Genomic DNA, 12808 nt, shown 5'->3' with positions numbered 1-12808 from the left:
ATTTTTTCCAGGTGATCAACCCTATATGTGAAGAAGTTCTGCAATTTAAATGTATATAGTAAATGTATATAGTTCCCGTTAGGCTATAAGATCAACTCCTAAAGTTAACCCCTAAAGCTCTCTGTAACAGCCATACCTTTCCATGCTGTAATATTGCCATAAGAACAGTGAGAAAGTGTAGGCCTATGTTCTCGTGAAATATCTGTTGCAAAAAATTGGAAAAAGACACCCACATTAAATTACCATCTTTAATATCTATTCAGAAAAGGAGAAAGAATATCATATTTTATCAACAACAGTCCCCTCTAGTGTTAGAGAAATATACATACAGTATGTACTAAACCTATAACCATATAGTAATAAAGAAGCAGCTCTTACTATCCTAGGTGTGCCATAAGGTGTAGGGTGAAGTGGCCCCTAGACACTGATCTTGGGTCAGTTTTGCATTTCCCCCACTAATCGTTGAGGTTAGGATTGGGGGAAGGGAAGTTGAACCTAGATCTGTACCTTAGGGGTAACCCGGAGCTGAGTCATAACCTCACATAAAATAAATTGCATTGTATTATCTCAGAAAAAAATAAAATAAAATCTGATGTCTTTAGCAAAGCTATCTGTGATATGTAATGTCTACACAGGCACACTGCATGCATTTCAATTTGTACATAAAAGTGGTATTTCAAACAGTGAAAATGGTACATGGACAGAAAATATGTATTTACATGGAAAAGTGGCATAATATATCCAGCCATTTGGCACTGAAACAGTAAGAAATATGGTAAATTGTGTGGTCAAACCGAGTGCTACAATATAGAGAACATCTGTAGAAAAATCCTCACGTAAATAGTCAAGGCACATTCGTGGTCGATTTGCCACGGCTCTTTAGAGAAAATACTTTTTTTGCAAAGCTGATGAACATACAATGTAAAACCAAAGAGCTCAATAAAAAGTGCAACTCCAGTAAACTATGCTTCCTAAAACACTAATTACATTGTCTAATAGCTGCCCTTTCAAATCACTTCCGGGGCCTCATAAGTCATGCAAAATTCAAAGGTTGATCATGATAAAAAAAAAAAAATTTAAAACATTGCACATCCCAACACCACCCTCAAACCAACACCATGCGTATTCCTATTGCAGCAGACCACATCTAAACACACACAGTACAGTCAAGTACTTGAGTGTCGATCACTAATGCATGAATAGTGCTGTAGCCCTGTACTCCCGTCATTCAGCGTGGTAGTGCGTGAACTGCCACTTCTGGTAGGGACTGGTAGGCGCACACTTCTTCAGCTGCATGCTGTTACCCAGAGCCCCAGCCTCAAGACACAAACGCTTGGGAGCAAGCTCCGTAACAAGGTGCTCCATCTGAACAAAGACAACACAGGGAAATAGTACAGTAAGCACCACAATGTACATAATGTTAACTTTCATTCAGCAAAGGAACACTGCTTCTACCTCGCTCTCCAACCAAGGTGTCGTGAATTGAGGTGCAAACGCTGACGAAGGCTAAGGGCCAAAAAGCGATGGTTTTAACAATAAAAAAAAGCTATTTAAATCAACATACACTATCCTCCAAGAGTTGCTGAATTTCCTCTTCACTTCCACCTTCAAGCAGACTGTACATATTCTGTATGCTAGTAGTTGACAGCTTGGCATAAGAATAACAAATCATCGTCACAAAAATCGATATTCCGAGAACTCTAGTAGAGGAGGAAAAGGCCCACTCTAAAGCGAACCTACCAGAGCAGAGGAGGAGGCCTTGTGGAGCCAGCGTAGCTGTGGCTTGGTGTTGTTGCACGGCTGCAGAGCCAGGCTGCTACCTTTGTCCTGAGTAGTGAGACAGACATCTTTCTGGCGAACGTGCCTCATCCAGGTGTAATTGAAGTGCTGACTCTGAGGTTTAGGGAAAGAGGGGATTGTTAAGATGTGTCCCAAATGGCACCATTACCTATATAGTGCACTGCTTTTGACCGGGACCCATAGGATAGTGCAATATCTAGGGAATATGGTGCAATTTGGGATGCAGCCTTAGTGTCAGACATACAGTATCAGTCAAAAGTTTGGAGACACCTACTCATTCAAGGGTTTTTCTTTATTTTTTACACTGTAGAATAATAGCGAAGACATCAAAACTATGAAACACATGGAATCATGTAATAACCAAAAGTGTTAAACAAATCCAAATATATTTTATTTCAGATTCTTCAGCGTAGTCACCCTTTGCCTTGATGACAGCGTCGCACACTCTTGGCATTCTCTCAACCAGCTTCATGAGGAATGTTTTTGTGTGCAAACCTAGTGGCCAACTACAAGAAACGTCTGACCTCTGATTGCCAACAAGGGTTTTGCCACCAAGTACTAAGTCATGTTTTGCAGAGGGGTCAAATACTTATTTCCCTCATTAAAATGCAAATCAAATTATAATTTTTTTTACATGTGTTTTTCTGGATATTTTTGTTGTTATTCTGTCTCTCACTGTTCAAATTATAGACCATTACAATTATAGACTGATCCTTCCTTTATCAGTGGGCAAACGTACAAAATCAGCAGGGGATCAAATACTTTTTCCCCCCCACTGTACTTTGAAGAATGTAAAATATATTTGTTTAACACTTTTTTGGATAGTATATGATTCCATATGTCTTCACTATTATTCTACAATGTAGAAAATAGTAAAAATAAAGAAACCCTTGAATGAGTTTGTGTTCAAACGTTTGACTGGTAGTGTATAATTAGGTTTCATGATAACTATGGGGTTTTCAATGCCGGTTGGGTGTGTGTTGAACTCAACAGGGATTCCATAGTGGGTTATAGTCAGCTTTTCACTTCAAATGGGGAAGTTAGGTGTATTTACCAGCTTGCTGAGATCACATATCTCAAAGGCAAGGGAGCCTTTCTGCAGAGCGAGGCATTTTCTTACTCCACGATTGAAAACCTACCAAAGGAGGATCACATGTATAACATTTCATGACAATGCATAGAGCCGTCATAACAGTAGTTTACATAGGTAGTGTCACTGCACTATTGACAGTAGAAAAGCTTCTCCTTTCTTTCCATTCTGCGCCTTCAACAAATCCTGACAGAACTGTCACAATACAATCACTTTTTGTTCAGATAAGAGGACAATTGACATCTGTGTTGCAGAGGCATTGAGAGCAGACAAGCAATACATCTCCCGCTCAGAAAAAAAGTACAATTGTCTGTCAGCATCGAGATGAGGGATAAGTTAACGGAAAAATAAGAGTAACAATTGTTTGCCAGAAAAAGAGCACCAATGCAATATATTCTAAGATAAACAGCCTAAAAGCTAAAACTGGATTCCTACTAATTCAGTAAAGACGATGATTGTGTTTCAAATAAAGTTATAAACCACAGGAATAAACTACATAAGGGTTGAGCATCTGGAAAAGAGCTATACATTTCAAATCAATTATTTTTATTAGAAAAAGTACACCTACTAGCCCCTCAGCTTTGACCAGTGGAGCGACCATGTCTGGGTACACATTATCCAGGTACCATTTGAAGCTCTTGCACTTGAGCTTCTTCCGGAGCTCGATCTGGTCTGTGAGGTTGCCGATGTCGATGACACTCCTATCCAGCAGATGGTAGTATCCATGGCCGTAGAACAGGTCCTTGTACTCATCCAGCCACACCTCTGCCACCCTGGCCAGGTTACGCTCGACCGTCTTCTGCCTGTCCTTGGGGAACTTGTATGGGTTGGCGCCTCGGAAAATGTGGCCCACTCTGGAACATGGGATGATCTCGATCTCACCTCCACACATCCAAATCTGCAAAAATCAACACAAGTAGGACGTGATCAGAACATTTGATCGAAGTCCCACACGGCACCCTATTGCTCATCGGGCTCTGGTCAAAAGTAGTGCACTACATAGGGTATAGGGTGCCATTTAAGAGGTGGCCTTGATCATGAGCTGAGTTAAGTGTGTAATCCTGGAACAGGTTGAAGAATGCACTATTTGCAGGTTTGTTAATCTCTAATAAAAAAAGAGAGAAAGAAAATGAGTCACTGACCTTAAAAGAGATCTCCATGTTCTCTCCGCCCCATACGTCCAAGCCAGGATCATAAGAGCCCAGTTCATAGAAGTACTTCTTATCGATGGAGAAAAGTCCTCCTGCCATGACGGGACACCTGAGAAACAAAGTACACAGTCATACACAAGGGAGGGACTAACCTGAACTTATGCAATAAGTACCATTATTTTCGTTGCGAAACGTTTTCCGTTGATATTTCCTGGAGATTGTATTACTCACTTTAATCACAAAACACAACATTCCTCCTTGGTCTTATTAACTTAGAGTAATTAGTCAGATCTTGGCCCTGTTGGAATACTTCCATCCTGCAGCCTTCCTTCCTCCTTTCCTTTAAGTAATCGCTGATCTCAACTGGTTGGATTGGTGAAAGTAATAGGTTGGCGTAAACTAGCATTGACCTATCCAATCATGTATAGATCGATGATTAACTGAAAGAAACAAGGAACAAAGGATGAATTTCCGAAGTATTGGAAGAGGGCCCAATACTATGCACTTGAACTAATCCGCAACTGTTACTACACAACAAATTCTCCAGTGTTAAATCAACACTAGCTAGGTTTCATGCAAATATTCCCAAAAATGTGCATAAAAACAATATGCTCATTTTAGACCAGAGACACGTTGCTATCAAATTGACTTGCAGATAAAAAGGCTGTGCGTGATGGCGTAGTGCACATTAAAATACATCTTGCGGTTAAAATTCCCCATGTACCGAATTAAAAAAAATAAAAATATGGTTGGCTATAGCGCACGTATAGCCCACATGAGGGAGATTATTATGGACAAAAGAGCCAGATTCATTTTATTTCTCAAAAGGTAGGCAAGTGTCGATCATCATGTCACCACAATAAGACCCTCAATATTTATTGGAAAGGAGCATCAAGCTCATCCCCTTGCACTGTTCATCATAGTTTATTTAATCTGTAGTTTAATAAATTGCATGATTTCCCAATGAGTCATAGTGGGAGGACCACACAACATCGTCATCACATGACTCCATGTTTACTTCAATATTATAACAATATTTGCACATAAAACCGTCTCCACCGACATCTCCCATCATTCATTTTACAAATACATAAAGAGCCCACCTTGTCTAGCGCATTTCATTTTTTCAACATTTGGAAAATTTACCCAAAAATGTTGTTTCCATCAGGCCTGTCATGACATTTTTTTATCCATCATGTACTTTACATACATAAAAAGTTTAGATGGAAACCTGGTTAGTGACAGTGTTAAGTTTGCAGAGTTGCAACAAAAAAAAAAGCTATATCTCAGACTGGCCAATAAAAAGAAAAGATTAAGATGGGCAAAAGAACACAGACACTGGACAGAGGAACTCTGCCTCGAAGGCCAGCATCCCAGAGTCACCTCTTCACTGTTGACGTTGAGACGGATGTTTGCGGGTACCATTTAATGAAGCTGCCAGTTGAGGACTTGTGAGTCGTCTGTTTCTCAAACGAGTCACTCTAATGTACATGTCCTCTTGCTCAGTTGTGCACCGGGGCCTCCCACTCCTCTTTCTATTTTGGTTAGAGCCAGTTTGCACTGTTCTGTGAATGGAGTAGTACACAGTGTTGTATGAGATCCTCAGTTTCTTGGCAATTTCTGCATGGAATAGCCTTCGTATCTCAGAACAAAAATAGTTTCAGATGAAAGGTCTTTGTTTCTGGCCATTTTGAGCCTGTAATCGAACTCACAAATGCTGATGCTCCAGATACTCAACTAGTATAAAGAAGGCCAGTTTTATTGCTTCTTTAAATCAGCACAACAGTTTTCAGCTGTGCTAACATAATTGCAAAAAGGGTTTTCTAATGATCAATTAGCCTTTTAAAATGATCAACTTGGATTAGCTAACACAATGTGCCATAGGATCACAGAAGTGATGGTTGCTGATAATGGTTCTCTGTACGCCTATGTAGATATTCCATAATTAAAAAATAAAGTTTCCAGCTACAATAGTCATTTACAACATTAACAATGTCTATACTGTATTTCTGATCAATTTGATGTTATTTTAAATGAGAGAAAAGGAAAAAAAAAAAAAGGGCTTTTCTTTCAAAAACAACATTTCTAAGTGACCCCAAACTTTTGAACGGTAGTGTATATTCCGGACTATGACATCGCTCGTTCTGATATTTTTTTTCTTTTTACTTTTTGGATTATGTGCGAATTAGGCACAAGAGGGAAAGCTCTGTCTAGTTTAGTGAAAGCGAGAGTAACTTGGTGAGTGAGAGGGGGTGAAAGATAAAGGGAGGGAGCACTGTTGGAGCTAGAAACATATCTGCCTATGTGACCAATAAACTTAGATTTTTTTTAATTAGTCAGTTTTCAGTCCTGTGGACTTCACCAAGTGAGTTCCTACTGTAGGCGAATGTTGTCATAAAAATGTAACTGTTTATGACAATACATTACATATATCATAACCCACTGGGCATAGACGTCAATTCAACTTCAATTCCATGTTGGTTCAATGTAATTTCATTGAAATGACGTGGAAACAACATTGAGTCAACCAGTGTGTGCCCAGTGGGAATTACTTACTTTGATAGCCAAGTTTTACCGTAACAGTGGTGTTAGGAACCTCCTGCTTACAGGCCACAACATGCCAGCAAATCACATTATGCTGGCTTGCAGAGTGATGTGTAATTCTCACTCTTAGAGTTAATTTAACCCCTGAATCAACACTAGAAATGCTACACTGAAGAAAAATAAACACTAGCCAATTTGCTGTGTATGTAAACATACAGTAATGAGGGATGTAATGAAATCCAGAACTACCTGAAGGGATCTGAAGCCTTCATGTGATTCTTCTTAATGACGTCCTCTGATAACCTGCGCCACCAAAACACCAAGGGCCATTTGAATACCCCTCTTTGGAAGTTGTCAACCAACTCATAGCTGTAAACAGAATATCATGAAACAAGTATTACATTACTGGATTAACAATGCGTGAGGGAATGAAATGCACGAAACTCAAGATAACTCCGATGAATCACATATATCAACAACATCCAGTAAACAGAATGTTGCATCAAACCTGGCTGCATTAAAATAAGTTGATACAACTCTGGTCGCCGGGGTTACTTTTTACAGCAATATATACAGGTAAGTCCAACATGAACCCTAGAAGTCAGAAGTCCGTTGACCCAAATATTCAGAAAATGTATCAGATGGATAGCTGTGAATCTACATCATTAGAAAAAATTTGGATTTGTAGGTAACACACAAAGCTTCCATTGCTGCAATGTTATCACACATTTTGCAACTCTAGGGACAAGGTCAGCTAAGTAAGCAGTGTCCGAGCCAGAACGGCCCAGTCTAGGTAAATAAAGAGACATAGTGCCCCAAGATGATACTGACAGACCAAATTTGGGGGTCTAACTCCTAGACAATAAGGTTGAACAATAACTCTGAAATTAGAACTGGGACGATAAACCAAAATGTAACACCAACCGAAACACTCACTTCTTGAGAAAATATTACTGATAATTACGATAAAGTAACCTACACTAGAGAAATGTGAAGTTTGAAATGAAATAAGTACGCTAATATGGGCGATTACTAACAGAACAATTGATAGCTACAACTTTTAAAGTAGTAGTAGTTTTAAGTGTAAAGTAAAAAAACAAGCAACTGATGCATATTAATGTTAGATATTTATCGTTCAATTTATTGTGATATGAATTTTTTCCATGTCGCCCAGCTCTAATAGGGGGCGTCCCAAATGGTATCCTAGTCCTTACATAATGCACTACTTTTGACCTGGGCCCATAGTGCAAATTTATACAAAATAAATAACAGATATACCTTATCTACATACACTACCGGTCAAAAGTTTTAGAACACCTACTCGTTCAAGGGTTTCTCTTTATTTTTACTATTTTCTAAATTGTAGAATAATAGTGAAGAATTCAAAACTATGAAATAACACTTATCAAGCCAAAGGGTGGCTATATATAAAATATATTTATTTGTTTAACAGTTTTTGGGTTACTACATGATTCCATGTGTTATTTCATAGTTTTGATGTCTTCACTATTATTCTACAATTTAGAAAGTAGTAAAAATGAAAGAAAAACCCTTGAATGAGTAGGTGTTCTAAAACTTTTGACCGGTAGTGTAAGTATTCAGACCCTTTTCTAAGAGACTCGAAAATGAGCTCAGGTGCATCTTGTTTCCATTGATCATCCTTGAGATTGAAGCCCACCTGTGGTAAATTCAATTGATTGGACATGATTTGGAAAGGCACACACACCCGTCTATATAAAGTCAAATGCGTCTGAATACTTTCCAAATGGACAGTATATAGGAAACGTGCCATTTGAGACGCAAGCATTTAGTATTATGGTAATGATACATTACCTCATGTCCTTGTCACGGATGACGTCGATGACTGGGCAGGCCACTTTCCTCCTGTCCATGTACACCCTCTCCAGCAGAGGTTCCAACCAGCCCACGTTGCATTCAATATGCGAGTCAAGAAAAGTCAAAACGTCACCTGAAGGGAAAGGCAAACAAACCACTGAAGACAAACAAACCCACAGGGACGGTTGACTGCCTCATGTACGGAAGGACAAGACTGAGATTTCTTTCGCATAGAATATTTTTGTTTAAACAGCATACAATGTAAGCGAGAGTGGTCATATGATATAGCAGGATGTGGTTGGTTACCTTTGGCAATGGTGGCTCCTGCCAGTCTAGCTCGGATCAGGCCCTGCCTCTCCTTCAGACGGACGATCCGCACTTTGGGAAACTGGGACATGTACACATCCAGGTGGTCCTTGAGATATTCTGAAAGAGTGGATGAGAGCGAGTGTGATTAGGGCCCTGAGTTTATTCTGACTGTGACCTGCCCAAGAAAAACTCCAGGCCCTATTTATAAAGCTATCGTTGCTGTCTGAAGATCTCCAAATCTGTAACTTTACAGTATATTGCAAAAGAAATGCCATATTTTACCATCAGGAATATACATTTACAAAACTTCATTAGCTAGTTTGAATACATTTTCTTGGTCCTAGAGTCATGAAATTGTCTTCAGTTGGGCCCAGAATTTCCCTGGACACATCACATGGCTGGGAAAAACTCTGAACCCATCTTGTACTGTTTACCAGGAAAGCTCCTCCCCTCTCTTACCTTTGGTACTAAAGTCATCCACCAGGATGATCTCTTTGAGAAGGTGTGGTGGAGAGCGATTGAGGACACTGTGGACGGACCGGAGCAAAGTGGACCATACCTCATCCACAAAGCAGAAGATCACACTGGTGGTGGGCAAGTCATCATGGACCACACTCTCTGAACACCTGGAAAACAACACAGTAACAAGAGAGGTTACCTAATGCCAACTGTACTATATGAGTGTCTGTATGAGGAATACAAGTGTGGGAATACGTGAGTATCCATGACGTGGTCAAGGCCATATTGTGACTCACGTATGAGGTCTGGTGTCTGGGATGGCTCGGTCCACAGGGATCTGGTCACTCAGGTACACGTTGAAATGGCCTTCATTCCACCGGTTTCTCACCTCCTGCTCTTTGTCACTGGGCACCGTGGCTGCTTTCCCAAATTGCCCAATTGCATTGGCATCTCTGGGGGCTTGGGTCATGTCTAATGCCAGCACTTTGTGGACGCCTGTGTTTCGAACATCTGTGGAGTTTGTGGGAACTCCTGGTTGGAGTTTAAACTTTGCTCTGGGAAGTAAGGTCTCCTTTAAGGCATAAGGCTTACCTTTATCAACAGCATTGATCCGTTTGTCCTTAATATTGACAACCACCTCTTTTCCTTTCAGTACATACTTTTTGACAGATTTAACTGTGCGGTCCACGGCAACTTTGTATTTTATAAAGCTTTCTTCTATGCCAGGCTCCACTGGATCTAAGACTCTCTCATTTGTCTTTGGGTCCATATTTGCGTTGGCTTTTTGCACTATGCCTATATTTTCCTCTGCTTTCTCCGTCTTTTTTGAGGTCAACGTTTCAACATGTTTTCCTTCATGAACACCAGGTGGCACTTTGGTGAAGTTCGAGAGCACTGCCACTTTCTTATCCTCCGTCTTAATCATATTTAGTACCAAGTCCACTGCCTTTTTTGACAGGTCTTTGACAGGCAGAGGATCTTTGACAGGCGTTTTCGTATTCAAAGGCACACTCAACTGCCCTGTGACATGATTCAATGTTTCGATTTGGTTAGGCTTAAAAATGACATAATTTCCTTGTTCTGACTTTGGTTGGGCATCCCCCCCTTGTTGCTCATGTGAATTTACTTTGTCCTTCAACTGCGGGGCCTTTTTGGCAGCAGGTCCTCGCTTTCTGCCCACTTCAAGGACTTTCTTTTCATTCTGGAGTGGACCTTTATTACCTGCCTGGTCCAGGTCTAAGTCGAACTGTGTACCTTCCGTGGCCTGCTGTATGACAGTCAGCCTTTCCTTCACTACGCTTTCTTTCAGAAGTTGGCTGTTAACATCATTCATTGACAGGAAAAGTGCTACCATATCAAACAGTAGCCAAATGACAGATGCAATGAAAACAAACGCAAGTGCCCTCCCACTACCCATAAAGTATTTCCTTGTTGCCTTCATTTTAGTACGTCTAGATATACTAGGTCACAGTATCTTATTAATGCATGCGCAAGTCATACTTTGGGGTAGTTTTAGTAGGCTATTGCCTGCGTGGCATTCCACGCGGAGAAGATTGTTTTGGCCAAACAACGGTTGGAATCTTCTGGTAGAATTCGTTGAACTATTGTGAATTTTGTAGCGAAAACACAAACGCAACAATGTATCAATAACACTTACCCCCCACGTTTACTTCCCCGAATGGTACAGTGTATATCACAAGTATCCATGCGCTTGCCCACTATTATGGAAGTACACAGGCAATTATCTTGCAACTTGCTGTTAACTTACTTGCCCTCACCTGTCTTTGAATGAGAAAGGAAAGGCTCATACTCCCTTGAGGAGAATGCAAAACCACAGACATCCAATGTAGTTCTTTGACACATTTGCCACTGTTCTGTCGTGGCGGTAGCGCCCATCAACGACATATTTCAACTTTGAGGGCACCCACAGTGATTGGATAGATAGCTTCATTTTAAAGCAACCCGTTTTAGGGCACACCGAAAGGTGGCGTGGGAGTGGGTGTTTCCCGTTTAATGTCAACAAAAGAAGGCATGATGCGTCGCACAGTAAGTGTAGGCCTAAACAAAAACGGATTATTTAGGATGCTTTTCTTTCCCCCGACAGGTTTTTGGTCAGTAATGGACCTTTTGCACGTCCGTTTTTTTTCAACTTTCAAATTATAGCAACGTGTGATGTGTCAATATGGTGATCATTGGGTAAAACAAGCACAACTGGAGTAACCAGTACAGGTGTGTCGCTTACTTTTGTGTCTGCAATGCATACATTCACAATTGAAGTAAAACTTTCAACTGAGTGTTTGTCACTCACTGACTCACTGACTCGCGCGCACACACACACACCAAAGCGTCATAAAAGCTGTATTGCAATAGCCATTAGGCAGTGATTAAGAGCGGAAACAACAGGTTTTCACTTCATCAGCAGTCATCTCTTGGGAGCCCTATTGGCTCCATCCAGACCATTAAGTGCCTCCCAACACTTAGAGAGAGAGAGAGAGAGAGAGGCAGGCAGCGGGGTGGATGTTGTGTTGTCTCTCCTGGTGGCTGCCCTTAGCCACAGTACATGGGCTTTCATTAGTGGCTTGGCTAAATGATTGGCCTCAGGAAAGCCCTGAAGCCTCACAATGCATGTGTCAGTTTATATATCCTATTCATTTGACAAGTTATTCATGTATTCATTATCATTTATCTATTATGGCACCCACAAACATGCAGTGATTATTGAATGGATAGATCCGCTTTTTGGTTGAAGGTGAATGAATATACGTCCTACGTTGTGTTATAGGGATAGGTACTGAATTCTCAATACGCTGTATATTGTCCTTGTTTACTGGTAGCCATTTTTCTTTTGAAATTGCGAGGGATTATGCAAAAAAAAAACATTACTGACAATTGAAGCTCTTAATTTGACACTGGCATGTGTAAAATGGACAACATGTAGTTGTATGATATCTTTAGAACATGCTAATCAGACCTTGGAATTAAAATGACAACATTTGGTCTCTGTAATTTACATAAGAGGTCATGTTTTGCTAATATGTCTCTCGCTGAAACCGACAGCCAGCAAGAATGGTGGTTAAGTCTGACCCACTGACATTTTCAGCAGCCAAATTATGCACAATGTGTGAATTAAATTAATTACAGAATTCATTAAGAAATATGGCTGGGGGAAATGAGTGTAATATTTAGTTATGTGATGTAATTTTCTTTAATTGTTAAAGCTAATTTGTTTCATAACAGTTCCTGCGGTAGTTTCTCCCAGTGTTAACTATGATGTATGTAATTTGTTAGCCATTTCATTAATTATGATTAGATTTGCTGAATGTACAGCTTGTTTTGACAGATGGTACCCATCAGGGAGACCTTTGCACAATCAATGTGAAATCAATTACTTCCATTTTTTCTTTTTGTAACATATTTTCCATTTGTGTGAAAAATATTCATGGCACATGCATCAACTGGGTTTTTACTTCAGCTTAATTTAATGGTCTATTATCTACAATTCCCCTAACAATGTACAAGTCAGACAAATGAGCCAGACTCAATTAAAGTTTTCAGTTTATCTCTTAACTAAGCACTGATAGTTCACTCAATGACTGTAAACTCAATATATTGTAAATCT

The 12808-nt window shown here is 40.1% G+C and overlaps 1 protein-coding gene across 1 annotated transcript; it reads right to left on the bottom strand.

The window, feature by feature from the left end:
• Positions 1-234: 234 nt before the first annotated feature.
• LOC106586169 (polypeptide N-acetylgalactosaminyltransferase 5) lies at positions 235-11170 on the bottom strand. Its single transcript, XM_014173104.3, has 10 exons — positions 9486-11170; positions 9190-9356; positions 8728-8847; positions 8419-8554; positions 6835-6954; positions 4033-4150; positions 3459-3788; positions 2855-2935; positions 1741-1893; positions 235-1365 (listed from the first exon to the last, which is right to left on the bottom strand). Exons 1-10 carry the CDS (start codon positions 10628-10630, stop codon positions 1225-1227), a joined length of 2511 nt encoding a protein of 836 aa, XP_014028579.2. The 5' UTR covers positions 10631-11170; the 3' UTR covers positions 235-1224.
• Positions 11171-12808: the final 1638 nt, after the last annotated feature.

This window comes from Salmo salar, chromosome 25 (assembly GCF_965601325.2).
Source record: "Salmo salar chromosome 25, fSalSal1, whole genome shotgun sequence".
Lineage (NCBI taxonomy): Eukaryota > Metazoa > Chordata > Actinopteri > Salmoniformes > Salmonidae > Salmo > Salmo salar.
Note: the sequence above shows the minus strand (reverse complement) of the source record. Positions and strands in the feature narration are given on the sequence as shown.